The 27,871-nt window shown below is 54.9% G+C and overlaps 3 protein-coding genes and 2 long non-coding RNA genes across 12 annotated transcripts; 2 read left to right on the top strand and 3 right to left on the bottom strand.

The window, feature by feature from the left end:
• Positions 1 to 1,525: 1,525 nt before the first annotated feature.
• NOL12 (nucleolar protein 12) lies at positions 1,526 to 6,174 on the bottom strand. 4 transcript variants are annotated; one of them, XM_086402746.1, is made up of 6 exons: positions 5,965 to 6,174; positions 4,621 to 4,726; positions 4,299 to 4,347; positions 3,641 to 3,783; positions 2,257 to 2,354; positions 1,526 to 1,948 (listed from the first exon to the last, which is right to left on the bottom strand). In XM_086402746.1, the coding sequence occupies exons 3-6, from the start codon at positions 4,324 to 4,326 to the stop codon at positions 1,783 to 1,785; spliced, it is 435 nt and encodes a 144-aa protein (XP_086258872.1). In that variant the 5' UTR covers positions 4,327 to 4,347; positions 4,621 to 4,726; positions 5,965 to 6,174; the 3' UTR covers positions 1,526 to 1,782. The 4 variants fall into 4 exon arrangements, with proteins under 4 accessions (XP_086258872.1, XP_086258870.1, XP_086258868.1 ...); XM_086402744.1 differs by having other exon boundaries at positions 1,526 to 1,989; positions 6,021 to 6,174; XM_086402742.1 differs by having other exon boundaries at positions 6,021 to 6,174.
• Positions 6,175 to 7,045: 871 nt separating this feature from the next.
• LOC147373038 (uncharacterized) lies at positions 7,046 to 11,271 on the top strand. Of its 3 annotated transcripts, none has more exons than XR_015164491.1 (3): positions 7,046 to 7,959; positions 10,624 to 10,740; positions 11,137 to 11,271. It is a non-coding gene; the product is annotated as an uncharacterized LOC147373038 (long non-coding RNA). The 3 variants fall into 3 exon arrangements; XR_015164489.1 differs by lacking the exon at positions 7,046 to 7,959 and adding an exon at positions 9,109 to 9,248; XR_015164490.1 differs by lacking the exon at positions 7,046 to 7,959 and adding an exon at positions 9,823 to 9,950.
• Positions 9,609 to 12,905, bottom strand: LGALS1 (galectin 1). The gene is made up of 4 exons (XM_086402747.1): positions 12,831 to 12,905; positions 11,427 to 11,506; positions 10,150 to 10,321; positions 9,609 to 9,813 (listed from the first exon to the last, which is right to left on the bottom strand). The coding sequence occupies exons 1-4, from the start codon at positions 12,837 to 12,839 to the stop codon at positions 9,667 to 9,669; spliced, it is 408 nt and encodes a 135-aa protein (XP_086258873.1). The 5' UTR covers positions 12,840 to 12,905; the 3' UTR covers positions 9,609 to 9,666.
• Positions 12,808 to 18,645, top strand: LOC147373036 (uncharacterized). Of its 3 annotated transcripts, none has more exons than XR_015164487.1 (3): positions 12,808 to 12,948; positions 13,976 to 14,161; positions 17,812 to 18,645. It is a non-coding gene; the product is annotated as an uncharacterized LOC147373036 (long non-coding RNA). The 3 variants fall into 3 exon arrangements; XR_015164488.1 differs by lacking the exon at positions 17,812 to 18,645 and adding an exon at positions 14,529 to 15,253; XR_015164486.1 differs by lacking the exon at positions 13,976 to 14,161 and having other exon boundaries at positions 12,810 to 12,948.
• Positions 18,646 to 20,880: 2,235 nt separating this feature from the next.
• PDXP (pyridoxal phosphatase) lies at positions 20,881 to 26,617 on the bottom strand. Its single transcript, XM_086402741.1, has 2 exons — positions 25,974 to 26,617; positions 20,881 to 22,192 (listed from the first exon to the last, which is right to left on the bottom strand). The coding sequence occupies exons 1-2, from the start codon at positions 26,545 to 26,547 to the stop codon at positions 21,876 to 21,878; spliced, it is 891 nt and encodes a 296-aa protein (XP_086258867.1). The 5' UTR covers positions 26,548 to 26,617; the 3' UTR covers positions 20,881 to 21,875.
• Positions 26,618 to 27,871: the final 1,254 nt, after the last annotated feature.

The following is a 27,871-nucleotide window of genomic DNA, read 5'->3' as shown; positions in this document are numbered from 1 at the left end:
AGCCCGGCCATGTGTGCAGACCCCGGGCTCATCTCTGCTCCTGCTCATGAGGGCGTCAGGAGACTCACTGCCCTGGGTCAAGTACCAGAACCATCTAGATGGCCCAGTAACAGACCCTGCCATCTGCCATGGATGGAGGCAGCCAAGTGAGGCGAGCGGCCCCACCCTAAGCCACATGGGGAGGACAACAGGAAGGCAGCAGGGAGATCAGGTGGAAGGAGCCAGAGAAGCCAGGTCACAGGGCCTCCCAGCCATAAACCCTGAGCTTCACATTCCCACGGCCAGGTGTGGCCTTCAGATATGCACAGCCAGCACCAGATGGGGTGGGTTTTTTTGGCTCTACCGGGTCTTCACTGCTGCGCAGGCTTTTTAGTTGCAGCAAGCAGGCTCTAGAGCAGGGGCTCAGCAGTTGTGGCACACAGGCCTAGTTGCTCTGTGGCATGTGTGATCTTCCCGGACCAGGAATAGAACGTATGTCCCCAGCACTGGCAGGTGGATTCTTTACCCCTGAGCACCAGGGAAGCCCCAGATGGTGGGTTTTGATGGTGATGGGAGAGCGCCTGCCCAATGCAGGGCCAGGACTGTGTCCAGCAGGCCCTCCACGGTGAATGAAGGGGAAGGCCTGCCCTGCAGACCCCAGATCCCTGCCCCCTTGGCTCCAGGAGCCCCCGAGTGCAGGGGCGGAACCTGCATTCCCTTCACACACACTCAATAGCCCACCAGCTTCACAGGGGCCGAGAGCTCACCCTTCACCCCTCTGCAGTCTAGTGTCAGGGCTGGGCACGGCTCCCCGAATCAGGGCAGCACCCGAAATTCCTGGGCCCTGGTCCACAGCCACAGGAACCAGTCAGCGCAAGCAGGGTCTGAATCTCCAGAACAGGTGCTCCGGCTGCCCACCCTCGCACCACACCCACCTGCGGCAGGCGGACCTATACCCTGCCACCAGCCCAGCTCCGTCATTAGAGCGGGGAGTGTGAGTGACACAGGTCATTCACCTGCTGCAACAAGGCTGGTTTCCATCGGCTCTGAAGCCGCACCTCGAAGAAGTGTAAAGAATCGGCAGCCCTTACCAAGCACCCGCCAGCCACGCTTTCAGTGAGGAGAGAGAGATTTTCTTTACAAATGACTAATCACTCTTTTTTTGTTGGGCTGTCTGGGAGCTGCTGGAAGCCTACAGAAGCTGCCCACGTTTGGGGATGAGAATACTCCAGGACCCCCCATCTCCACTCCTTCGATGTCAGCTGAGGAGACCAGCAAGGCCAAGGGGAGGGAGAAGCCCAACTCCCAGCTAGGAAAAGGCAGAGGCTATCCCTGCTCACCCACGGGCCGGCGTTCCAGGGCTGCAGGCAGACTCTGTGTCTGCCAGGGGTGGCGCCGGGCTTCAGCCCATCAGGGGGCCCAGGCCTAGCACCACTTTTACATACCCAGAGGGAGAACTGCTGGACAGCGAGGGTGACCCACGTCCCCAGACGCCTGCCCTTGGTGTGCGGCATCAGGGTCAGGGACAAACCAACCACACGTGTGCTTAGTTTCACAAATCTGATGAAGGTCCAGGGAGGTTCACATTTGGCCAGACACTTGGCCCCCGGAGGCTCCTCCTGGGGGAGGCCAGCTCTCAGCTGCCCGCACCTTCTGGAGTCCAAACCCCAGGCTGGAGGGGTGCTGGCCTCCCAAGCTTGGGCTGTAGTCATTGCCTAGGTGCAGGCTGGGTTATGAGACAGCCCAGCTGAGACAGGACAGGTCCTTGCTGACAAGGCTGGTGCCTGGCCAGGGTCTCCGAGCTCACTCCCCGCTGTGCCGGGCTTTGCCTGTCAGCCGGCGGCGCCGTGTCTTGCTGGTACGAGTGGCGCTCGGGGGCTTCTTGGTGGTGTCCTGGGCCCGGCGAAGACGTTTCTTCTTGACCTTCTTGCGACTGTGTGCATGCAGTGAGGCCGTGAGAGAGGAGATCCTATGGGAGGAATGCTGGTGAGGCCTGGGCCTCAGTTTACCCTGGGGAATAAGGTATGGGTGGAAGGGTGGGTCGGGGGGTGCCTGACGGCCCAGCTCATGCAGGGGAAGTCAGGACAGGCCCCAAATGCCATTCTACAGGCAGCATGCTCTGTCCCAGAGGGCCTGCCAGCTCCTCAGCTCACAGCGACAAAGGTCCTTTACCCCAGGCACTCTGCCCTACACCACCCACCATGGGCCAGCGGGAGGTGACTGTCACAACACCAGCCACAGGAACAGGCTCACAGGGGAGGACAGGCCAGGGCTCACCGCTGGGACAGCAGAGGGTCCCTGGACTTCCTGGGTAAGGCTCTGGTCGGCTTCTCCATGGATGACACCTCCTCCTCAGGCCCAGACCCAGCCCCTTGCTAAAGAAGCACAGAACAGGAGTGGCGGATCAACAGGCCTGAGCCTCCTGAACAGTCACCACTCTGCTGCCTCCCACGCCTGCTCGGGGCTCAGAAGGCGGCTCTAGGTGGCGAAAGGCCACATGTGCCCTGAAGCAGGAATGACATGGGGCAGAGCTGGGTTCTGAAGTCCTCCACCACCACGGCCCACAGTGGGCACACTCCAACACTCGCAAACGGAAGAATTCTAAAATGGAGACAAGACTGGTCTTTGCATCAGACCAGACAGAAGAAAGGGCTTCCCTGGTGGCTCAGACGGTAAAGAATCTGCCTGCAATGCGGGAGACCTGGGTTCAATTCCTGGGTTGGGAAGACCCCCTGGAGAAGGGAATGGCTACCCACTCCAGTATTCTTGCCTAGAGAATCTCATGGACAGAGGAGCCTGGCAGGCTATAGTCCATGGGGTCTCAAAGAGTCAGACACGACTGAGCAACTTTCACAACAGAAGAATAAGCATCAAACACAAAGCGAGTGTGAGCTCAGAAAGGATATAATAAAGCAGTGGCTCTAGAACTTAAAGACACTATAACCCACGCGAGGGGATGTGGTTTACCTGGTAACTAACTATACACGTGTGTGTGTTAGTCACTCAGTCATGTTTGACTCTCTGCGACTCCATGGGGTGTAGCCCGCCAGGCTCCTCCATCCATGTGATTTTCCAGGCAAGAATACTGGAGTGGGTTGCCATTTCCTTCTCCAAACTATACACATACATGTGCATAAATCCCTACACAACCCAGACACAAGCTTAACTGAAACATAGGTTTCATAAGACAACACCTGCTGGGATGCTTTCTGATACTTTTGATATTGTTTCCTTTTTTTTTTTTTTTTAATGCTGGTTGGAACTTGCTATGACTCACACCTCACAGGTCAGAGCAGAGAGACATGTCTTGCAGGGGTAGCAAGCACAACCAGCCGCTCTCGAGGGCTTCTAGTGGACAGACCACCCTTATCCTCACAGCGACCCAGCAAGGCAGCTGCTATCATCAGTGACCCTCAGTGTACTGGTGAAAGGAAGAAGCAGGCGAGGCAGAGAAACCTGCTCAAGCTCCCACAGCTGCTCATGGTAGAGCTGACCTCTGAAGCCCCAGGGTTCAGGGCTTTGGTCCAGGCCCTGGAGGGTTACCCAGAGCAAAGAGCCCCTTGTACTGGAATCCTTGACATGGACCAGCGCTTACTGACCCGCTTGATAAGCCAGGCTGACCCTGTGTCCCTTCTTCCCCCAGGCTGGGAGGGAGCCCCACCTCAGGCGTGGGCAGGCCGAGCAGCCGTGCCCCTGAGAGGTCCAGGTCGCTGATGGTGGTCACGGTGACTGTGTGGTTGGGGTGGTCGTACTGCACCGACTCTGTCTTTGCTGTCACCAGCCGGTCTAGCTCATCAGCCTCCTCTGGGCAGGGTGGGTACAGGACCAGGCCTCAGCCCAGGACACAAGCAAGCAGGCTCCAGCGCACACCCCACCCCTGACTCCAGCCCTGGAATGTAATGGCCCCCTCTACTCTATAGAGTGGCACCCAGGAAGTCACTGGCTCCAGAGCCTGGCCTGCAGACAAGTGCTGGAAATGACCCAACTCCTCCCTTCATGCTCCAGGGACACCCCAGACCACCTGGTCCCCACCAGGACCCCAGGAGCTGCTGCCACCCCCAGTCCCTCCAGGCCTCAGAAACTGGGCTTTCTGCTCAGGATCCATTTGCCAAGAGGTCTGGGTCTCCTCCTGGTCTCTGATCCACTGACATTTAGAGGTACCTGAGGACACCCCTGGCTCCTAGGGCACCACCAAGATCCCTAAAGCTAGGGATGTCAGCTTCTCTGCAGTCCTTGTACCCCTTCCCTTCCACCCACCAAGGGATAAACAAACTCAACCGACTGGCTATTCTCCAGGTCAGGTCAAGGACTGGACTTACCCAGAGCCTCCTCTCTCTCTGCCAGCATCTTCAAGTATTCCTGGTGGCGCTGAAATCGAAGGGAAGGCAACATGTGAGTATGGCCTCTCAGCCCAGACACTGCTCCCCTCCAGGATGAGTAAGACCATGGCTTGGAGGGAAAGATCAAGAGATCTTACCCTGAACCTTCCCCACACCTGGACCACGGCATCTCTATCTGCATAAACTGCACGCCAGGCCTGCCCGCCCCCTCCCCTCAGCCCTGCAGGTGCCGCTATTCGGGCCAGGGAGGCTGCAGAGTCCCTGGGAGTCAGAGACACTCTGCTGCCCTCTCCCTCTGCACCTCTTCCCGGAGCTTCTTCTGCTCCTCCTTCAGCCGCTGCTTGATCTCCTCAATGGCTGCCTTCTTCCGCTCTACCTTCCTCTTGTGGAAGCCTGTCAGGTACTCCCTACAGCAAAGAGGCAAGAGAAACAAGACACAAGGGAAGAAGGGCTCACTCCAGGAAAAGGTGGGGAAAAAAGCTAATACTGCACTCACCATGTGCTAAGCACCATTCCAAAAATGTAAACGTATTAACTCATGTAATCTTAACAGCATGCATATTGGGTGGTTATTGTTGTTCAGTTGCTCAGTCACGCCTGACTCTTTGTGACCCCATGGACTGCAGCATGACCTGTCCTTCACTATCTCCTGGACTTTGCTCAAACTCAGATCCATTGAGTCAATGATGTCATCTAACCGTCTCATCCTCTGTCACCCCCTTTTCCCCTGTCCTCAATCAGGTACCCATTCCCAATTTACAGATGGGAGACACTGAGGCAGAGAAAGGTAAGATGACTTGCCCAAGGGGGTCAGAGAGTGTAAGGTTAGGGAAAGAGAGGGAGATGCTGCCTCTTTCCCCACTCACTACCCTCCTGGGCTCTTAGTTGCCAGCAATAGGGCCAGGTGGTGGACATAGGCTGAGAGCCTTTGAACCTAGAGCAGGTGAGGGTCCCTTCTTCACTGGCAAACTCTATTCCTCAGTGAATTAGGCCGCTTCAAGTGGGGCTTTCAAGACCACCCTCACCCAGACCTCCACAAACTGTCCATTGGACCAACACCCATTTCCCCAGGACTCTGCCCCTCGACTCGTCTGTAGGTCTTGTTGATGCCTCCCTGAGTTTCCTGACGATGCCCCAGCACTTCCTTCCCCACGCTCCATCTTATCTCAGTCCCTCTCATCTTCCTAGGTCTGGCCGCACCATTCCTATCTGTTCTGGAGCCCAACACCAGGCTTTTCGCTGACCCACTACCATAGGTCCCGGTGGCACTCTGAGTGGTGCTAGACCACTAATTCATTCACTAATGATTTTCACTAATGATTCATTCACTAATCATTTTCATCCAAAACAGCTGAGTCTACTGTGAGTCCATGGGATCGCAGAGAGTCCGATAGGACTCATAGTCTGAACAACACAACTGCGAGCGAGACCGCCAGGCTGGGGAGGGTGAAGCCCGCTCTCGGGCCGCGCACACAGCATCACAAGGCGGCTTGGGGAGCAAAGAAGTGACGCGAGGGCGGGGCGGGCGATTCCATCCCTCCGGGCTGGGGGGGCCCAGAGCCGCGGCTTCCACCAGCCAGGGCTCCGCACCACGCCGAGAGGGCGGGACCGGAAGGGCCCTCCGCGTGAGCGTGTGCGGACATACCCGGCCTCGGCCTTGCCCGGCGGCCCGAACGAGATCCGCTCAGCCTTGGCACTCACCGCCGCTTCTCCTCGTCGAAGCTCAGGATGAGCCGCTGCCGCCGGTCGTCACCATCTCGCTTCTTCTTCTTGTTGCGGCCCATAGCACGAACTCTCCGGCGGCGCGTATTCCGCGCACCAAAGACACTTCCGGCTGTAGAACCGACAGCCTCCCGGAAGTGCTCCGTAGCGACGCTCTGCCGTTCCGCTCGCCGGACCCCGCCTTTTAAAGGGGCCGCCCTGCGTTCCTCCCGTCCCTCTCTATTTCGTGTATAACAGGCGGGATCTCTGCCCCCGCCCCTACGCTCCCCACTCCCCGCAGCTGAACAAGGTGATGAACAACTGTCTCTCTGGCCCTGCACCGCCACTAGTGGCCAAGCCGCTTGCCATCCTTGGCACCCGACTGGGTAGAAGCATTGCCTTGGCTGCAGTGTTGCGCCCCGCCTTACCCCCAGCAAGATGCCCGGCGAGCGGCCTTCCGTGGAGGCTCAGGGGAAGTAACTTAAAGTCAGCTCGTTCTTAAGTGGTGTGCAGCGTCACCCCCGATTGCTGCCCTGTGTGTGGAGTGGTTCTGCCCTCCTGGAACGTACGGTCAGGTGCAGAGTAAGAAGACAGCTGCTCTGTGGGGAATCTCTGTGCAGTCGGCCCTCGCAGCCCACCCAGTTGGAGCTGCCAGCCCACGAGGGGCTCAAAGAGGCCACATCTGCGAAAGTTCCCAGCGCAGAGTGAATCACGCCACCCCTGGCAGGTGCCATTGTTCCAAACTCTTCCCTGGGAGTTCCAGGTCCCCTTTACTCCAGGGAAATAGATGTGGGACTGGCACCCAGACTCCAAAAGCTTGAGAGCCCTTTGCTGCAGTTAGCTCACAGTCTTAACACACTTCCCTTTAGGATCACTTTCTCCTTGAAATTATTTTTATGTTCATTGAGCATATTTTTATGTTCAGGCACAGCAAGAGATGGCACATTTTCTTAATAGAAATGATGATGAAGGTAATAAGCCAAAGAATTAACAGCAGCTGCCATTTAGTTCTTTGCACGATTATCTTTTTTTTTTTTTTTTTGGCTGTGCCATGTAGCATGTGGGATCTTTAGTCCTCCAACCCAAGATGTCCCTTAGAGTGAAAGTGTGGACCACTGGATCGCCATGGTCCCTAAATGATTATCTTTTTTGAGATATGAGTCCCATTTTAATGAGGCTGAGAGAGGTGTGGTCACTTACCCAAGGTCACACAGACAAGAAGAGCAGGTGCTGAGGGCAGAACCCTGTCATCTAAAGACAGAACTCTACTTATTGTTTCTCTGGACCCAGTTTCATAGGCTCTTGGGACACACGGGGTCTGAAAAGAGGTGAAGGGAACCAATGTTTACCGAGCCCCTACTATGTGCTAGGCACAATGCAGTTCTCCACATTATCTCAGCTAATCCTTGCAACAGTCACACAAGGTGGATTCTAGTATTAATGCAATTTGATATGTGAGGAAACAGGTTCAGAGGAGTTATGTAACTGGTCCAAGGGCACACAGTGATGGAACTGGGGTTTGAACACAGGTCTATCTGACTCCAAGCCGAGTTTCTTTCCTCCACAGTCAGTGATCTCTCTCCTAATCTGCCCCAGGAGCTTTCCTCTGCCTGGTTGTAGTCCCAGTCCTGGTATATTGTGTGTTCAGCCAGTGTAGGGAGAGTAAGTAGGGCGAGAAAAAGGCAGTCAAGAAGACACTTTCTCCAATGTCCAGCAGAGGGCGCCCCACCCACAGCCAGACTTCCAAAGCTGTCTCTCTCTGGGTGGCCACTTGGGTGCCCCAAGACAGCCTGGAGATTGGGTGTGGCTCAAGGCAGCTCCCAGCCTGTGTTCTCCATCCTCCGAGGCCCACATAGAGATGTATCCTGCAGCGGACCCACTGAGATGGGAGTGATCCACCCAAAGGGGCCAGTTGAAAATAACAGCCCGCATTTTACAGGTGAGAAAACTAAGGCTGGGGGAAAGAGACCTATCCAGTGTTTCACAGCTGATGCTAGCTGTTCTGGAGACTGAAATTAGCCAAGCTCCCACCCCACACACACCTCAGGAGGCTTCCCTGGGGTTTGGGGGTTGCCTGCTGAGGTTCTGATTCTAAGCCTTTTGGGAACACTGGCTCAGTTCCCAGGGGCTGTTTCCCAGGGAGGTAGGAGCCCTACAGGAGGGAGCAGAAAGGAAAGGGGGCAGAGGCGTGGTCAGTGTGCAGGGTTGCCCAGCAGTCAGCTCATGTCCCATCTCTTGTGACAAATGAGCATGATGGAGCTGGGTGAAGCCTTGCCCTCCAGAGTAACACAGCCTGGCTGGCCTTGGAAAGCACATCCTCTGGAAACCAGCAGAGGGGCTCGTGGAGAGCTGTGTGAGTCCCCTGCAATCCTCTGCTCTGCAGGGAAGAAGAGGCTGTGTGCAGCAGGAGGCCCACCTGCCTCTATTTCTAGGCTCTCTGCAGGGGCTAGCATCCCCTCTCCCCCATTCCTCCTATCAGAAATGGGCCAGCAGGTGGTGCCAGGGCCATCGCCCAAGCCCATCTTCCCATTGTTGGGTTAAGGGTCCTGAGTTTCCAGACTGGCACCCTGGTTGCCCTTACACTCCAGCATTCAGGGGTGTGGCCAGGCACCACAAAGCTGGGGTGATTGGGGAGCCCCAGAAGGCTCAGCTGGGCCTGGTACAGACCAGGGAGTCACCACCCAGAGCCTGTTTCCTCCCCTTCAGATTCAGGGGATAAGATCTCAAGCGATAGTAGGGCAGGGACGGATATTCTACCCACTGCGTGGTTGTCATGTACCAGCCCTATGCTTCTCCTCCTTCACATACCTCACCTCATCCTCACAGCAATCCCATGAGAGGCTCCGTGCTATCCTCCCCGTTATATGCATGAATTAAACAGGCTCAGTGAGGTCAATTAAGGCCCAGAAGGGCACACAGCTTTTCCCTGTCTGAAATCGGACGGCTTCCTAGCTCATGAAAACAAATGAGGGGCCCCAGGTATTCTTCCCTCTACCTCCCTCTGTGCTGCTCCAGATACCATGGCATGAATCAGCCTGTTCTTGACTCTCCCTGTTTTCATTTATTCAATACCTTTTGAGCATCTACTGTGTGCTGGGGTCCACTGAGTTGGCAACTGTTTGAGGGTAGTGACTGGGGCTTATTTAGTATTGAGCTCCCTACTGGGTACCGAGCTTTCTGTTCAGCCCAGGGGACCCAGGGGAAGAAGATGTCAGTGGCACGTAAGAGGTATGCCTGCACTTCAGTTGTGTTTGACTCTTTGCGACCCTATGGACTGTAGTCTGCCAGGTTCCTCTGCCCACGGGATTTTCCAGGCAAGAATAATGGAGTGGGTTGGAAGCCCACTTAAGAGGTATAACATCAAGGGAGTTCCCTGTCGGGTCCAATGGTTAGATGCTTTCACTGCCATGGGCCTGGGTTCCATCCCTGGTCAGGGAACTCAGATTCCACGAGCCACGTAGCGCAGCCCCACCCCCCAAAAAGGTATGCATCAAGGTAGTGAATGAAAGTGAAGGAAAGGGCAGAGACAGGGCTTGGGGCAGTTGGTGGAACCCTCCTCTTCCACACCCACACACACAGGAGGCTAGATCAGGGGGAGCACAGGCAGCTGCCTTTATTGGGGGCCATGGGCTGGCTGGCCCATATGTCACTCAAAGGCCACACACTTGATCTTGAAGTCACCACCTGCAGACAGGTAGTTGATGGCCTCCAGGTTGAGGCGGTTGGGGAACTTGAATTCGTATCCATCAGGCAGCTTGATGGTTAGGTCCGTCTGGTTGAAGGAGATGCATACCTAGGGGTGCAGAAAGGCAGTGAGCATGTGGACCCCACAGAGACCCTTGACTCCACGGCCACAGCTGCAGCGTGCAGGTCCTAGGCCCTCGCAGAGCCCTTTCCTCACTCGGCCCTGACAACAGCCCTGCTTCATGGGTGAGGCCCTGAGGTTGGGAGAAGGGGCTATTGCTCACCGAGGATCACACAACTGGTGAAGGAAGGGCAGGGAGATGGGAAGGTAGAGGAAGCGGGAGCGGGTTGGAGGGTTGGGCCCTAGGTTTCTAGCCACTCAACCCAGCTCTGCCCCAGCCCACCCAGTGCCCTGATCCCCCGCCGCCCCCAGACCCCAGCCCACCTCCACGACACTTCCAGGCTGGAAGGGGAAGGCAGATTCCCTCTGCTCGGCCCCCCAGGCCCCAGCGTCCTTGCTGTTACACACGATGGTGTTGACGTCCCCATGCGCGTTGAAACGAGGGTTGAAGTGGAGGCACAGGTTGTTGTCGTCTTTGCCCAGGTTCAGCAAGAAGCTAGAGGGTAACAGGTGGGCTTGAGGCCACCCCCACCGGCCACAGCCCCCTCAGGCCCTCTAGTCTGTGCCACCCAGTCCGTGTGAATGCACCTCGCTGGGGGAACTCACTGCAAGAAGCAGGAAACCTGGATTCCAGCTGTGTCCCTGCCTCCTCCTTGCTGTGCGCCCCTGAGCAAGTCCCTGCCCCTCTCTGGATCTCAGTATCCATATCTACACAGCGGAGGCTGCACCAAGAGGATCTCTTAAGGGTCTTGCTGTGCTGACAGCCAGGACTCTTGCAGACATGAATTTGTGTCCCAGCCCCTTTGATCAAGGTCAGAGACTCCCTCCAGATGGCGTCCTCTGGGAAGGCAACTGTCCTGGCCGTCTTGTCTATCTGTAGCCCTGGTGCCCAGCACGATGCGTGACACACAGCAGGTAGGTGCTCAATAACTGCGGGGCTCATGAACGAATAACAATAATACATTTGCTGAGTGGAGCTAACAGCAATGCCTACCTCTGAGGGTTTGGAAAGAATGGCACAAATGGTACGCGTGAAACCTGCGGCTCTTTTAATACGGTCAGCTGGTCATCATCGTCACCGAGAGATCCAGCATTGCACTTTCACACAGAAACTTCCCCCTCCACGAACTGATTAACAAATAAGGCTCAAGGCGGGGGGTTGACTGACCCAAGGTCACAAGACTCCGGAGAAACTAGGCCAGCTGGCCGAATGAATGATGAGTTCAGGAAGGAGTGAAAGAAAAATAAAACGGATCTCGAAGGCGGGCAGCAAGGGTGACGCCCTTTCATCCCTTCTCTCCGCCCCCTCAGGCCCCGCCCACAGCAAGGGGCGAGAGGAAGGCCAGCCGAGGTAGATGACGAGGCCGCAGCTGGTTCAGTTTAAGGGTGCGACAATGGTAGGGGCGTCCAGACCCCGCGGAAGAAGTGACTCATCCAGAAGACTCTGCCTCAGCGGCCGCGGACCTGAAACCTGCCCCCGCGGGAGGGAGGGGCCGGGCCCAGCCAGCCACGCCCCTGGCCGGGCCCGGCTCCTCCCTCGAGCTGAGCCCGCCGCCCCTGCCGCCCGCCGCCCCTGCCGCCCCAGCCCTCATCCCCCTCACCTCTTGGCGTCTGCGGCCACCTCGCCCCGCACTCTGAGGCACTCCCCAGGTTTGAGATTCAGGTTGCTGGCGACCAGACCCTGCCAGACGAGACCCCGCCCAGAAGGGTTAGAGGACGCAATGGCGGGGTCGGGATGGGGCGTCTAGAGGTGTGGGTGGGGATGAAGGGGTGGGGTCGTCCCCTTTTTAGGGTGCTCTGACCAGGCCGACCTGAAGCCTGAGGAACCCGGCTGCAAGTTCTAGGCTCTCCTTCTTTGTGTGGTTCTGGGCAAGTCCCTACTCCCAGCTGAGTCAATTTCTTGTCTGTAACATGACTGAGATTCTAAGAAGACAGGATCTAGAAGTTTCTGCCATTTAGCCTGGGGATTTTAGATGCAATGTCTAGCCTGGGAGGTGGAGTGCTGTCTGCTCCATTGCCTGCCTCGCTGAATAGATAGAGAGAGCCCGCCTCCACATGGGTCTCTGCGAGTTGGGGGGCAAAGGAGGGTAAGTGAGGCTGTCTGTACATCTGCTGGAGAGGAAGAGGCCTGGAGCTGGGCGGTGTCCACCATCCCCTTCAAGCCCCTCTGTGCAGAGAGGGACAGGGGCTGGAGGGGAGTCCCCTAAGGAGCACAGTTAGACCCCTCTAAGAAGGGAGAATGGGCCCCGGGGTAGGAGCCTGCATCCTGGCTGGTTCAGGGTTAACAATTCAAGTGCAAAGCTTAACTGGTGTGAGTGGTTCCTCCTGCCAGAAACTTGAATCCTGTCCCTCGGGGCCTGCAGAATATTCTAGCTTGCTCCTTGATATCCCTTATCACACATACACACCCCTCCTAGCCTGGAGGAAAGGGTTGTAGAGCACTCTCCCCCAACCTTCATCTGACCACCTTGGACAGAATCACTCACTGCAGCGGGCTAACCTATGCAGGCTACCCCCAGGCAGCGTGGCTCAGATCCTGGCGACTTTTCAGAGCTCTCTGGAGCACAGGGTGACTCTGCCCTGGCCCAGGGACTGCGGACAGCTGCAGGGGGGGAAGGGAGAGGAGTTTCTATGAGGTGGAGGAGGGGGAAGGGACAGTGTCCTGGGCACTAAGAAAATGCTCCTCCTGCCCCCATGTCCAGTCGGCCACACCCTTTCCACTCCCACTTCTCAAGAGAGCTGCAGAAAAGTCAGACCTTGGCGGAAATAATTGTGCTATCAGACTCTGGGGGAATCCAGAAATTTCTTAAGCCAGAGAAGGCCTTGGGGGACTGTGGCCCTACCCTCATTTTACAGACACGGCCACTGAGGCCCAGAAAAGACACTTGTTCAAGGCCGCACCACGGGAATTAGAACCCAGATCCTGATCTACCCTCGCTCTCCCCGGCTGAGCCCCTAGACCATCTCTGGGCCTTAGGGTTGGCGGGGGGGGTCCCCATACTCACACAAGCCATGATTGAAGAGAGGAGAATGTTCCTGAAACTTCGGCACCAGCTGTCTGAAGACTCTGCAGGAGAAATGAGCTTTGGGCCGCTCCCACCCTTTTAAGTGGACCAGACCCCGGTGAGTCCCGCCCCCTGGATGCTGAGCCAATTGTAACTCAGGAAGGGGATGGGGGGCCACAGGAGGCGGAGTGAATGGAATTTTGAAGCCCGTTGTGGAGCAGAGATGACCAATCGGAGTGGAGATGCCCCCCCCATTCCTTCTTAGCCACTCCCACAAGGTCCAGGCTCCACCTCCCAATTCTCCTACCCCTTCCCAAAATTGTGCTGTGGCAAGGATTGGGGGAAGCCAGTGGAAAATAGTTTGAGGATGAATTAGGTCCAAGAGTTAGCTGGAAGAGGGCCAGGGCTAGCTGGCTGAGCTGGGGGGATACCCAGAGAAGGCAGCTGAAGGGGTGCAGGGTCCCTCGAGAATTAGATCTGAGATTCGAGAGGCTCTGTTCCTTGGCAGGGGCCAGGGCGTGGCCCGCTCTGGGCGCCTCTGCAGAGGGCGCAGGACCCATTAACCACAAAGCCCTGCCTCCCCCGGAAACAGGGATTGCGGCTGCTGCTCTGCTCTTCACTAGCGCTAAAGAAAGGCTGGGCTGGTGTCAGGGTTGAGGCTGCCGCCCAGGCTCGGGACTCAGGCCGCAGGCTTTGGCCCTCCCGAGGGCCCTGCTGCAGATCCTCCAGGAGCCCCTGCCTAACAGCTTCTGGCCTGTCCAAGAGGGTCAGGCCTGGAAGGAGGCCCAGGGTGAGCCAGGCCATAAAAGGCTGGGGTCCCCGGTCTGTGCACCCGCCTCCATTCTTTCTCCCTCTGACGCCAGGCACAACTTCTTTTCCCCATCCGTTTAGCAGGTATTTTACTGAGCACCTATTATGTGCCTGGCCCTGAGCTGGCCTCAGAGGATTCAGAGATGAAGCCCTCAGTACCTGCTCTCAAGTAGCTCTCTGTTGGGGGCAGAATTTGACTGTGAACCTAATTAAGAAGTAGCACGATGCTGGCTCTGAGAGAAGTCATGAGCAAGCACTGTGGTGGTGTGGTCCAGAATGGGAAGAATGTGGGTCTTTCTTTTTTTGGCCACCCCACATGGCATGCGGGATCTTAGTTCCCCGACCAAGGATTGAACGTGTGCCAACTGCAGTGGAAGGGCAGAGTCTTAACCACTGGACTGCCAGGGAAGTCCTAGAAGGTCGATCTTCAAGGATGGGTGAAGAAACAGGGACTGGCATTCCAGCATGGGCACAGAAATGAGACAGCACACGTCTGGGGAACCGTGAGCATCTGGGCAACTGTGAGCATCTGGGCATGGCTGGAGTTTAGGGGGGTGCTGGGGAAAGATGGGGTTATGAGGCTGGGAGGCCAATGGTACTGGATCGTGAAGGGCCTCACGGAGGGGTGTGGGCATTGTTTGATCTGAGGGTGCTGGGGAGGCCACAGAAAGTTACATGAAGATTGAGTAGTGAGGCCAGATTTAGACTGCAGGGAAAATCACTGTAGCAACAGACTTGAGGGTGGGTTCAAGGGGTGCTCACCTCACATTCAGAAACCAAGTAGGGAGAGGAGCATGGGGAGCCCTGGGTGGGTGGAGTTGGGGGCTTGCTAAGAGAGGTATCAACAGGACCTCCTTCACATCAGTGTCCCCCTTCTGAAATCACCAGCACTGAAGAGCTAAGAAGATGTGGACCACGGGTGACTCACATCTAGAGGCCCTGCCCCGAGCTCGCTGCCTCCCCATCCCCCATCTTCCTCCAGAGACTGAGGCCCACACTGGCACAGGAGGAGGGGTGAGGGCACGGGGCTGAAAGGCAGGCCCAGAGAGGTTGGGTGGCACCCCCTGTGAGCCCCTCACCCCTCCTCCTAGACCAAGACAGCTGCCTCAGAAACCAACCAGCAAAAGTGCTTCCCTTTTTCCTCCAGGGCCTCCCTCCAAACCTCCGCATTAGGGAGGGGTGGGTGGTGCCCAGTTCCACTGCCTCTCCTCTGCGCTTGCCCTCTGAGGCCCACAGACATCCTCTCTGCCTGGACAAGGAATGAGGGTATTTCAGGAGGAGCCCTGGACCAAAGCCAGAGATGCTTCAGATGCAGTCCCTGCTGTGACGGCCATCAGGTGGGCCTGGCTGGCTACTCCCCAGTGGTGGGGCTCTTAGAGCCTCAGGAGCTGCTCCTTCATTTCCCCCGCATCCTGGAAGATGGAGTTTGGCACCAGGAAGTGTATGTTGTTGGATGAGGGCTGCTTTACTCCTCTGTGGCATTTGGCCTGCCTGATTGCCTCGGTTGGCCTGTCTGTGAATTGGGCATGAGCAGGCCTGCTCTCTTGCACAAGCTTAGCGCAACGTAGAGTTCAGGTCTGTTGTATATCCTTAATAGATGATTCTTTTGTTCATAGAGTCTCAGAAGGTTTTTGCTGTCTTCTTTTATCTTCTTCCAGACTGAGTGCACCTTCCTGGGTCAACACTTCTGGGAGGCCACCCTCTCACCCCTACGTCATCCCTAGGTAGTCCCCCCATCCCCAGGCTCTGGTGGGGAGTCTCTACAGAGTCCAGTGTCCCCTATAAATAAGAAGGACCGTGCTTTTCTGGAGGTGGAGGGCAAGGACAAGCTGCATTAAACCCCCCCACACACAGTCTCAGGGCCTTCTGCTGGTGGCGGCACTTACCTGTCAGGCCCTGTGCCCGGCGCCTCGCTTTCATCCATTATCTCATTTCATCTTCACCTCCCTCCTGAAGCAGCCACCTGGGTCGAACTTCTGCACAGGGAAGCTGCTCTGGGGCCCTGAAGCCAGGCTGACATCAGAATCGGAGAGGAGGGGCAAGTCCTGATTTGGGGGCTACCGGGCTGTAACTCCAGCCAAGATCCTTGTCCTCCCTGAACCTGTATCCAGGCCTGGAAAGTGGGGATGTTACCCATCTGCCTGGAGGGTTATAGGAGTGAGGTGAGAGGGGCTGAAAGTCAGCTTTCTCTCCTGCACTCCTCAAAGCCAAGCCCCTCCCCACCCAGAGACTCTCCTGTGCCTCACTGCAGTGGAGGCAGCCAGCTGTCTGGAATTCCTCCATCCTGCAGGCTGGCCCTACGGGCTGGACCTTGGCTGCTGCTGTGAGAAATGAGTTGAGCTTGTCCAGACATGAGATCCAGGCCAGCATGGCTCTTCCCAGGCTGCCGGCTCCCACCCAGCCCCCAGGAAGGCTGTGGTTCCTCCAGCTGGCCGTGGTGGGGAGGGCTATCAGACCCCCTGAGGTACCCTCTGCACCCCCAGGCAGCCTGGTCGGCCCAGCTGGGGAGGGTGGGCGTGGCCAGAGCCAGCTCCAGAGCTCCTTCATTTAATAATGAGGAGACCACCCAGGGAGGGTGGCCATTTGGCCAGGGTCACACGGGGAGCTTGGGCTGCAGTGCTTTCATCTGCTGAGCCAAGGGAAGAACAGTGTGATGCTGGGATTCTTGGACCTCAGAAGTGATCTTTTCCCCCTGTTCCATGAAGGGTCGGAAGGACTAGTGGGAGGATGCCCCCAACTTCAGATACTTTCCCAAGCAGATTGTGCTGGAGCCCACCTCCTCATTTACCTGCTCATCTTTTCTCACCTCCCTGCCTTTGCTTGCGCTGCTGCACGTGCTCAGCCAGCCGTCTCCCCAAACACAGGGGCCTCTCTCACTTTGCCTTCCCACCTAGTGTTTGTCCCTCTCTGAACACAGGCCCCAGCTTGCCTTTGGAGAATCACCACTCCTCTCATATGAGGTCTAGGTGAGGTCCAGACCCTGTCCTTCATTATCCTCCAGGGCTCAGGCATGAGTCTTTATTTTTTTTTTAATGATTCTCTGGTATGTGTGTGTACGTGGGGAGGGGGGTGACATAATTATAGACTCAGAGGAAGCTAAGAGCTTTTTAAGAGCTTAGAAAATATTTGAGACTTGAAGGAAAAAAAATGTGTTGGCCCCCAAATACTAAGACTGCAGAACTGAAGTTAATAAATGTTTACTTTGGTCAAACCTAACCCTTGCTAGTCATAAAAACTATTGCCTTTGAAAGCAATTTTGTGGGTGGAATTTTCTTCTTCAAAAGCATGTCCAAGCCTTCCTAGAGATTGGTCACTCTTACATTAGATCCCCATAGCCAAATACAGTCTAAAATGAAAGTATAAAAATCCTTGGAGATATGTATAGTACCCCCCACCCATAAATATATTTAATGGGGGCTGTGGATGCATTTTAATGTTTTCTATAATGTGCTTGGGACCTGTGTATCAGGAGAGTTTGGGGCTGCAAATAACAGAAAACTCAAGAAAAACTGCTTTAAAATTAAGAAAAATTCACATACCAAGCAGTCTGGAGCTAGGAGGTTTCCATAGCAGATTGATTCAGTGGCTCAATGAAATCATAAAAGATCTGGGTTCCTGTATGATCATGGATTATGGCCAGATAAACAATCCTCACTCTTCTGCACAACCACAATCCACAGTTAGCCCCTGCTTTTAGGACAGACAGTGTAAACGATTTGAGATGAACTGTCTTCATACCTGGAGAAGGCAATGGCACCCCACTCCAGTATTCTTGCCTGGAAAATCCCATGGACAGAGGAGCCTGGTAGGCTGCAGTCCATGGGGTCGCTAAGAGTTGGGCACGACTGAGCGACTTCACTTTCACTTTTCACTTTCATGCATTGGAGAAGGAAATGGCAACCCACGCCAATGTTCTTGCCTGGAGAATCTCAGGGACGGGGGAGCCTGGTGGGCTGCCATCTATGGGGTCACACAGAGTCGGACACGACTGAAGCGACTTAGCAGCAGCAGCAGCAGCAGTCTTCATACCTGTAACATACTCTCAAACAAGCCAGTTTAAAAATGTCAGTATACATACAGAGCAACTAAGCAAATTGGACAAATAGAAAACAACTGGGAATGTAGATGAAGGGCATGAGTGTTCATTGTGCCATTCTTACACCTTTTCTAGGAGAAGCAATGGCACCCAACTCCAGTACTCTCGCCTGGAAAATCCCATGGACGGAGGAGCCTGGTAGGCTGCAGTCCATGGGGTCTCGAAGAGCTGGACACGACTGAGTGACTTCACTTTCACTTACACCTTTTCTGTTGGTTTGAAACTTTTATAAATTAGGGACTTTCCTGGTGGTCCAGTGGCTAAGACTCTGCACTCCCAATGCCGGGAGCCTGGGTTCTATCCCTGGTCAGGGAACTAGATCCCACATGCCACAACTAAGAGTTCACATGCTGAACTTAAGATCCTGCATGCCGCAAGTAAGAGCTGGTGCAGTCAAAACATAAAAAATAAATAACCGAGGGAGTGTGACATAGTAAGAAATGTGTATCTGGTTTATGACCCTGGTTCCTGACATAGAGCTTCTAAATCCTGTGGAATTTCCTGAGTGATAGGAGCATTTTTTGTTCTGATGAGGTAACTCTTGGTGGGCACCTGGATGGCTTCAAGGTGGGGGCTGGTCACCAGAAAGATCAAGCAGTGATCAGAAGCTTGGAACTTTCGGCTCTGCCACCCATCTTCCAAGAAGGGGAGAGGAGCTAGAGACTAATGATCTATCATGCCAACGTGATAAACCCCCTCCATTGGAATCCCCAAGCTACACAGTTTGGAGATCACCCAGGTTGGTGAACACGCCCACATGTTGGCAGGGTGGCACAGCCTAAGCCCACTGGGACAGCAACTCTTCTCTTAGTACCCTCCAGGGCCTCGCCCTGTGTATGTCTTCATCTTGCTGTTCACCGGTATGCTTTGTCGTATCCTTTATTGTAGAATAAACCCATAATCATAGTTTCCCTGAGTTTTGTGAACCGTTGTAACAAATGATCAAACCTGAGAAGGGGGTTGTGGGAACCTCTGATTTATAGCCAGTGGATCAGAGTACAGGTAACGACCTGGCATTTGGGCCTGGCACTGAAGTAGGGGAAAGTCTAGAGGGGCTGAGCCCTTAACCTGTGGGGTCTGCACTGACTCCAGGTAGTGTCGAAATTGAATTAGGTTGTAGGACACTCAGGTGGTATTTGCAGAAAACTGGAGAATTGCTTGATGTAGAAACCTCGCACATTTTGGTGTCAGAAGTACTGTATCCTGTGGGTAAACAGTTTCCCCTTTCAGTGTGTGTCAGAGAAGTGGGATTTGCTACAAAGGCCCTGGCTCATAGAAATGTGTGGGTTGAAAAGAGAAAGTATGAAAGGGCAGGGGTGAGGAACCTTTGAGTCCTAGGTGGTCACGTGGTCACCCATGGTCCGAGCAGCAGTGCTGCATTGCCTCTAAAGGTAGACCTAGGAGAATTCTCTGGTGCTGCAGTGGTTAGGACGCACAATTTCATGGCCCAGGGCCTGGGTTCAGTCCCTGACTGAGTAACTAGGGTCCTGCCAGCCACGCAGCTTGGCAAAAAGCAAAAAAATTATGTGCATTCTGAAAAAAAATTTAATTAAATAAAGGTAAATGTTACCAGTGGAATTTAGACATGGCTCCAAGTCCTGGGGAGTTGGCTAAATGGATGCATAAGGAATTGCGAAAAAAGTAAAATTTACAGACCTGTAGTTATGATTATCTGTAATAGATAAAATGAAATCAAAAGGGAGTGCTCTGTGGGACTCTGATGCTAGACTAAGCTCAGATTTATTTCAGCAAGTCTAAGCTTTGGCCCCTAACTCAAAGCCACTCCCAGAGGGAAAAATTATGGCAGGAACAACAGAAAGTACCTCTCAGGTTTCTGTTCACCAAGAAAGTAGTCAACAGGCAGGGTTGGGGGTGGGGTGAGGCAAAACTAGGAACCTATTGAAATCAGGAGGTATAATGTGAAGGAGTTGTTTCGTCAATTGATGTCATCGGTTGCCTGAAATATTAGCTAGAAATCTAGTGAAGACCATATGGTATTCATTGTGCTGTTCTTAGACTTTTTCTGATGGTTTGCAACTTTTAGAGGTCTAGGGAAAATACCCCCAAGTGCTTCCCATTTTTCTGAAGCAGAGTCACAGAGCAGAGAAATATACCAGGCCATGCCTTGTGATCACATAATGGCTGCAACCACTTCCACATCCAAAGCCCATAAGAGTGACAGGATGAGAGAGATGCACCTGGAGGGTGTTGGACCACTTCATGGGGCAGCCAATAAACTCCTTTATGCCTTAACCAAAAGTCACCAGAAAAGCACATTTGCTCCTACCTCCTGATGCAGCCAGACTCAGTCAAGCACTCCATCTTCCTAAGAACCACACTGAAGAGAATTTTCCAGACCTCGGAGTCCCATCCCTCACTTTACAGATGAGGAAACAGGCTGAGCAGGCAGGGGCTTGTGCAAGCTCAAGTGACAAGTGCATCAGTGAGTCAGGCCTGCCCATCAACCAGCTTCCAGCTGGGCACCTGCTCTGCAGGAGGCCCTGGGGAAGCTCGAGGCCAGCAGGGCAGTCACAGCAGCAGCCCAGGTGTGAAGGATGCCTGAAATCCAGTGGAGGGGTGTGCACTGTATCTCTCCTGAGCTCCTGGAGGAGGGCGAGGACCTGTCTCCCCCTTCAGTCTCTACAAAGCGGGGCTGCAGCCTCCCAGAGTCAACACAAGTTTCGGCCCCACTCAGGGGGTCACACTTTCTAGGTGTGTGCCCTTGTGTAAGCTAACATCACCTTTTTGATCCTTGTTCCTCAAGGAGTAAAGGGGAATGAGTAATGCAAGCTTGCTGGATTTCCTGAAGGACTGAAACATATTATTATATAAAGACTCAGTGAGGAGGACCCTCCCTGGTGGTCCAGTGGTTAAGACTCTGCACTTCCAGTGCAGGGGGCGGAGGTTCAACCCCTGGTTGGGGAACTAGATTCCACATGCTATGTGGCATGGCCAAAAATGTTTTTAAAAAAAGACTCGGTGAGGCATAAAGTGCTATTAAGCTAAGGTACCACTCTACACAGAGAACACACTGGAACTGGGGTGGATCATTTCACAGAGGGAATGGGCCAGTTTTGGGGAGAACAGGCTCAGGCAGGGGCTCTTGCCCCCATCCCACCCTGGACACAGACTTGAACCCACACAGACACTCCTACTCGCACTTTATTAAGTACGGGAGGACCAGTTACAACAGGGGTGGAGGTGGCGGGGGAAGGCTCAGCCCCCACCCCCACCATCAGTGGCACACGATAATAAATAACTGGGGTGGGCACGGGAGAGGTGGCACAGCAAACACTGATAGCAAGGCGGGGGCACAAAAGCCCCACTCCCAAGCTGTGGCCACCATCAGCACTGGTCTGATACCATGATCAGGGAGGGGTGGGGCCCTCACTACAGAAGCCTCCAGAGTCACTAAGGGCCCCCTTTGTGGAGGAGCGGTGTCTTCAGCACTTGGACCCTTATTTATGAACAGAAATCTGGACCCCTGGCTGGTCCAGTCAGACCCAGATAGTCGAGAGGCCACTGTCTCTCAGACTTCTAGATTGTTCTATTTAGGATCCAAGAGACTAATGGCTCATTACTAGCTGGGGTCCTGATTGGTCTACCCAGGACCTAGGAACTGAGAAGGTCACTGTCACTTAGGCTCCCAACTGGTCCACTCAGGACCCAACAGCAATGCATCACTATCACTTAGCCTTCTGATTGGTCCATTCAGGGCTCAGGGCAATAATGATTCCTGGTTACCTAGACCTCTGATTGGTCAACAGGCACCCCACGCCAGGACCCAGGAAAAGCTCTAGCGGCCCCAGGGCGGAAGTGCTCAGGGTTGGGGAGATCACAAGGCAGCAGGGCCCAGACTGAAACAAGGGGAGGTCACAGGGCAGGATATAAGGCTACCTGGCTGGGTCAGGCCGGGGTGAACCAGTAAGAGGGGAGGGGGCAGCTTCTGGGATAGCAAAGAGTGCCCAGCCACTGCTGGGAGTGGGTGTGGGGACCTTGACTCCTTCCCTGGGTTCCAGTCCCAGCCGGGTAGAAACTGGGGTGCGGGAGCCGGTAGCCCTTAATGCAGCTCTTGGCCCATCACCTCCACCTACGGGAACAGGCTAAGGGAGGGTTGTGGCTGCGCTTGCATCAGTGGGTCAGTCCTCCAACCCCTCCATCAAGTCCGCGATGCTCTCCACGTAGTAATGGGGCACGAGGTCGTGCTGGCCAGCCGCCAGGTAGGCCTGGGCCTCCTCCAGGCGGGAGACGCCCGTGAGCGTGAGCACGGTGGTCATACCACAGCGGTGGCCGAAGAGGATGTCAGTCTCCAGGCGGTCGCCCACCATCAGCGTGCGGCCGGGGTCCACGCTGAAGTGCTCTGTGATGCACTCGAACATGTAGGGGCTGGGCTTGCCCACCACCAGGGCCTGGCGGCCCGAGGCTGTCTCCACAGCAGCAGCCAAGCTCCCGGTGCCTGCAGGGACATGGACACTTGGTCAGTGCGGGAGGCAGCGGGGAAGGCATCCATCCAGGCCTGGGAACTGGAATCCTCAGAGGCAGCTTGGCACGGGGGTTAAATCAGGCTGAAATGAGTGAAAAGGCCGCCTGCTTCCCAGTCTTAGTGTGGGGGTTAAGGGCATAGATTCTGCAACCAGCTGCCTGCATTCACATTCCGTCTCCACTTTTCTTGGGCAAGCTATTAACCTCCCTGTGCCTCAGTTTTCCCATCTCGAATATGGAGCCACTGCACATAACCAGGCCTGGCTCAGTCAGTCCTGCCTGTGGTTCACTATTTCACCCTGGCAGCCGTACATCTCTGGGCAAGCCAATCTCTCTGAGTTTCCTTGGACTCACTGGAAAGGGGGGTCCAAGTGATGCCTGCCTTCAAAGAGGTGCTGTGGGCACCACAGGGGCAAGTGCTTTGGAAATGGAAAAGCACTTAACCAACAGCAGTTGTGGTTATTGCGACAAGAATGTGTTCTGTCGGAAATTGGCACCAGCTCTTTTGGAACACAGCAGGGCACAGAAATGTTTGCACCTCTGACCCAGTCTGCCTCCGCTGGGAGTGATCACAAGGCGAGAATTCAAACTGGAGACAAAAGCTACATGCTTGAAGATGTCCGTGGCTGCAGTAACTATAATAAGCAGAATTGTGGAATGCACCCAAGTATTGAACAATAGGAGGGCTGTTGAGAAAAGGACGGTTCTGATTCTCAGCCCAGTACCATCCTGCCCCATACAATGAGTCCACTGTGCCCATCCCAGCGGTATGTCTTTGTGCCAGAGTGTTCTACCTTCACACTAATGTCCTTGAACAGATGATGATGATAATCACAATTTACTAAGCACATTCTAAAGTGCCAGGGGTTGTGCGGGAGCTCGTGAATACCCATTTTACAGACGATGTTCAGTGTTGTTAAGTAACTTGTCCAGGGTTGCACAGCTTAGGAAGTGGCAGATAAAGGATATGCATTCAAGTAAGTCTGACTCAGACACACGAGGGCCGGCCTGTACTGGCTCCAGAGTGCTGAATGTTTCCTTTTCAGGAATTCTGTGAGCTGGTAGTTAAACAAAGCCACTGTTTAAAGTCAACTCATATGAACTTAAATAAAATGTTTAAAACAAAGGTAATAAATTCTCAAAACTCATCGCTGCCTAATTATTTTACCATTATCTATGCTCTTGAGGTTATTTATATCTGCAATGATGGAAATATTACAGAATGGTGTGTACTTACTTTCCTTCCCAAGCCCACGATGGGAAGTGACCTCATGTTGGTAGGCTGAAATCGGCCACCAGGGAGAGTACTACCACCACAGAAACTGGCAAAAGTGTAAATGAAGGCTCTTCCGGTTCTTAAAGATTTATCAGTATACCATTGGTCTGACTCCAAACACTCCGGGCCTCCTGTCTCCCTTCTCACAATGAATGACATTCAACATGATTAAGCCAAAGGCACAGAAGGTGCACAAACAGCAAGTGTCTTCAGCCTTGCAGCTCCGAGATGAAGAGGAGGAACTTCCCTGGGATCAAGGCAGAGCCGGCCCAGGGTGACCCAGTGGGGCAGGTCTCCCTGACTTCTGACCTAGAACTTGCCCACTCGGTTTCCTAAGAACTGAGTCAGAAGGAAAAGCCATTTACCCTTTGTTTAGGAATTCCTTCCAGAATGGAAAGGGCTCAACTGAGTCATCCCAAAGGGATTGTCTCGGCTCCAGGACCATCACTCTGTCAGCGTCTTCCTTTCCTACCAGGTCTGAGCCTATCACTCTTGGCCCCTCGTGTCCCACCTCACTCAGCCAGTATTACTGAGGCCCAACTATGTGCCAGGCACCAGGGATAGAGCAGTGAAGGAAACTGAGATCGTATTCTGGGGGAGCAAACATCCCAGCAGGGGAGTCTGAACGCAACTCTGCCCTCAGACCTTCATATCCCAGTTTTCTCCACATCCTGTCATCCAAGAGTCCTGTATATTCTGCTGGTGACGTATTCCTAAGACAGCAGGCCTATTTGCCGACTCAAGTGACTGCCACGTGGTAACAAGATAAACACACAATTAACCAGACCCATAGGGATGGGAGGGGGAACTGGGGTGAAATTCACATTATTTCAGATTTTATGCATACTGGGGTCTTTATTTAAAATGTTATTCCACTTACAAAGCTGCACGATTCAAACAGGACAGCAGTGGTGTATTTGCTGAGCTCTGTCTCCCCCTCTTGGCTGTGGGAATGACCAGCAGAGCTGGTGGGCAAAGCCAAGTGGGTGCTGAGATTCAAGGGGCACACCTGGGCAGGGCCTGGTCTCTCCCCAGCAGCTCCACACCATCTCTCCTGAGCCCGTGGGCGAGCTTCTGAACCCACAGCCTTCACCTGAGCTGTGAGGCTTCTGGAGAAACTCACTTTTCACAGCACGGCCTCAGGCAGGCAGGAGCCACTGGCAGCTGGGAGCCCTGAGCAGCGCTCTCCCCTTGGATTTATGGGGACACTGAAGTGGTCATGCAGCAAGTAGGTCTGCGGCAAAGCCAAGATAGGCCTAGAACTATTAAGATTCCCAGCTTGGAACTGATTCTGCCATGGCCCAAGCCCTGTTCCATTCCTGAGAGCCCTGTCCTGCAAGATGCCTCCTCCAGGAAGCCTTCCCAGGTCTCCTCAGCTCTAGGCCCTCCCTGTCACCCATCATAATACTTTGTCTACTCCATCAGTTTCACCCTGCCCTCCTAGGATCTGGAATCAATACAGTCAGTGGCCAGCAGGGAGAAAGTGATGGAGATCTGTCCCTCCCTCAGCCGACCGACGGGTTGTCCCTCTGCTCTTGTCTAACGCGAACCCTCCAAGATATAGGAGCCTCCTTTGCTCCTGCCTCCTCTGCAGATGTGAAATTCCTAAATGACAGCAGCAAAGAGTGCCCTGGATGGCAGGGGTGGGGTTTAGAGGCTGGGGATAAGGTGGTCTCAAGTGCCAAGTTCAGGTCTTCTTGCTTTTGGGTAGCTCACGTCCCTTCTCCTAGCCTCAGTTGCTTTAACTTGGAAATGGAACAATAACTTCCATCTCCAGAATAATTCTGAAACTAAATAACACACCAAGGTGCTTCATAAAGCTCTGTAACAGGAGAGGGCTCAGATACAATTTACATCATCTGAGCACCTATTACAGAGCAAGCACTTGCCCTGATCACTCTCTCCTCAGCGAAACTTAAACTGACATGGTTAGTATTCCCATTTTACCCCCAGGGAGGAGATGCTCCACGGTTATGTAATTTAACAAGATTACAGAGCCCTGCAGCTGGAACTCAGGTCAAACTCCATCCACCGCCCGTTCTCTCCGCACACCTGCCTTCAATCTGCCGCCAGAAACGCCTGTTCCAACCCTCGGGGCAGGGGAGCAGGCTTTGTCCCCAACTCTCCCACCTCACTCCGATGGCGGGTGGGGAAAATGACAGGAGTCATGGAGGCTGGTTCAGGAAGGCTAGGGTTGGGAGTCAGGGCCCTGGATTGCACCTGTGACTCCCCGAGCCACAGTGTCCTCATCTGTCCAACCGGACCCTACTTCTGCCCCTCACAGGGTGGCAGCTGCAAGAAAGCTGCAAGAAATACCAGATGTCGCCATGAAGACATGCTGGGCTGTTGCTGGGTGGGAACCGCCCGTACATCCCTCCAGTCCCCCTCCTATCGCCTGGAGACGCCCCTTCCCCAGCCTTCACCCCCAGGCATGGAGCTGAAAGCGCAGGCCGCCCCCCAGCTGTTTCCCCGCGCTCACCGGGGGTCCGGCTGCCGTCGCTGAGCGGGTGCCACGGGTCGCGGTCGGTGGCTACCAGCAGGCAGTCGGGGTCGCGCAAGTGCGCGCAGGCCTCGCTCAGCTTGGCGAAGGAGAAGTGCTCGTCGTAGCCCACAAGCACGGCGCGCACGCGCGGGGCCGCGCCCGGGTCCTCGCTGGGGTCCCCCGCCAGGCGCAGCCCGGCGGCGCGCAGCTCGGCCCGCAGCCCTTCACCGCCCAGCACGAACACCGCGCCCTGAGTGTCCGGAGGTCCGAGCAGGCGCTGGCGCAGCAAGCGCGCGGCGCACAGCGCGGAGCTGAAGAGCTGCTCGGAGCGCAGCCCCCCGAAGCCAAGACGCGCGAAGCGGAGGGCCAGCTCGGGCCGCGCGCGCCGGCTGTTGTTGCTCACGAAGAGCGCCGCCTTGCCAGCCTGAGCCAGTCTCTCCAGGAGCTCGGGGGCGCCCGGCACTGCGCGCTCGCCGTTCCACAGCACCCCGTCGCAGTCGAACAGGACCCCCTGCGCCCGGCCCACCACGTCGCGCAGGGCCGCGCCGCGCAGCCGCTCGCAGCGCGCCATGCAGCCGGCTGGCTGCCCGCACACCGGAGCCGCGCCGCTCTCTTCCCGCGGGCACAGCGCGCTCGCCCGCAGAAGGCCTGTCGCGGGCACCGGCCAATCGGCGCGCCTGAAGGGCTAGGGGGCGGGGCCACGGCCTGACCTGCAGCCAATGGGAGGGAGAGTCTCGGAGAGGAGCGGCGGCGGGGCTGGGAGCTACAGGAGCCTGGCGAAAAAGGTAGAATCTCGAGCTCCACCAAGGGAAGGGGGACCAATGAAGACCTAGCCTGGTCCTTCGTCCCGCCTCTCAGCTCCTCTGGACCAGTAGCCGCAGAGCTTCAGCGGCCTGCCGGGAGAGGGACTGACCTTTTTGACCAATAAGGAGTTACGAATGGAACAACAAGGCCCGTTCCTCGTTCCCCAGCCAATCACAAGCTTAAGACAGATGGTTGCTAGGAGGAAAACAAATATTAAAGGAGATGTTATCTTTGGGTCAAATCTCACTGCCTTCCTAACCCTAGACACTCCAGTTTCGAGCGGAGTCCTGGGAAGAAGTTCTGGGATGCAGTGTGGTTGTGATTGGGGAGAGAGGCACAGGGTGTCCCCTGAGACGCTGGAGCCCTTGGCCTGGACCAGTGGTTTTCCACCCTGTCTGCGCAGTAGAGTTCCCAAGGAAACAGATTTTTTAAATTATATAATTTATATACAGTAAGATGTGTGGATCTTAAGTGTATACTTCGATAAACGTTTTTTAAAACGTGTGATAGGACCCCAGAAATTCTGATTTTAATTCCTTTGGGTGAGTCCTGACTTTTTTGATTTGTTTTTTAATCACCCAGGTTCTACTGTGAGGCCAGAATGTAGAGACACTGGGCTAGAGGCAGCTTGGTGCCTACTTGGTGAGGCATGTGTCCCAAATCTAAGGTTGTCTGCCAACCTCTGAGAAGACTCTGAAGACTGGTCTGACCCCCAGGAGCAACTGGAGCTTCAAAGACCTGAGAAAAGGCACACCCTCGGCCTCTGGGGCTTATATTTTCTGCTTCTCATTGCCCTGGGCTTTTGCTCCTGACCTTTTTTTTTTCCCCCGTCACACAGCTTGCAGGATCTTAGTTCCCCGACCAGGGATTGAACCTGCACCCTTGGCAGTGAAATAGGAGTCCTAACCACTGGACCAGGAAACTCCCATGATACATGATTCTGTCAGTTCTCCTGCCCTTCCCCAGGAGCTCCCTGGGCCTAGGGCTGAGTGGGGACCTCGCTCAGAGTCTGGTACAGAGTATGGTCAGAGAATGTTTGAAGACAGTTCATCCTTGCTCCCCGGGGAGCCTTCCCTGGGAACAGAGACCAC

This window comes from Bos grunniens, chromosome 5 (assembly GCF_055505025.1).
Source record: "Bos grunniens cultivar Pamir isolate PY7600 chromosome 5, Bosgru_T2T1.0, whole genome shotgun sequence".
Lineage (NCBI taxonomy): Eukaryota > Metazoa > Chordata > Mammalia > Artiodactyla > Bovidae > Bos > Bos grunniens.
Note: the sequence above shows the minus strand (reverse complement) of the source record. Positions and strands in the feature narration are given on the sequence as shown.

Excerpts from the sequence above, each read along its gene's own strand:
- NOL12 (XM_086402742.1), bottom strand. The coding sequence starts at position 6,103 with ATGGGCCGCAACAAGAAGAAGAAGCGAGATGGTGACGACCGGCGGCAG. Across the intron at positions 4,348-4,620 it reads AGAAGAAGCTCCGGGAAGAG|CGCCACCAGGAATACTTGAA; the intron begins GTGCAGAGGGAG and ends CTTCGATTTCAG. Across the intron at positions 2,355-3,640 it reads TCGGCCTGCCCACGCCTGAG|CAAGGGGCTGGGTCTGGGCC; the intron begins GTGGGGCTCCCT and ends GTGCTTCTTTAG.
- LGALS1 (XM_086402747.1), bottom strand. Across the intron at positions 10,322-11,426 it reads GTGGCCGCAGACGCCAAGAG|CTTCTTGCTGAACCTGGGCA; the intron begins GTGAGGGGGATG and ends GTTACCCTCTAG. Across the intron at positions 9,814-10,149 it reads AGCCTGGAAGTGTCGTGGAG|GTATGCATCTCCTTCAACCA; the intron begins GTGGGCTGGGGT and ends CTGCACCCCTAG.
- PDXP (XM_086402741.1), bottom strand. The coding sequence starts at position 26,547 with ATGGCGCGCTGCGAGCGGCTGCGCGGCGCGGCCCTGCGCGACGTGGTG. Across the intron at positions 22,193-25,973 it reads CGACGGCAGCCGGACCCCCG|GCACCGGGAGCTTGGCTGCT; the intron begins GTGAGCGCGGGG and ends ATGTCCCTGCAG.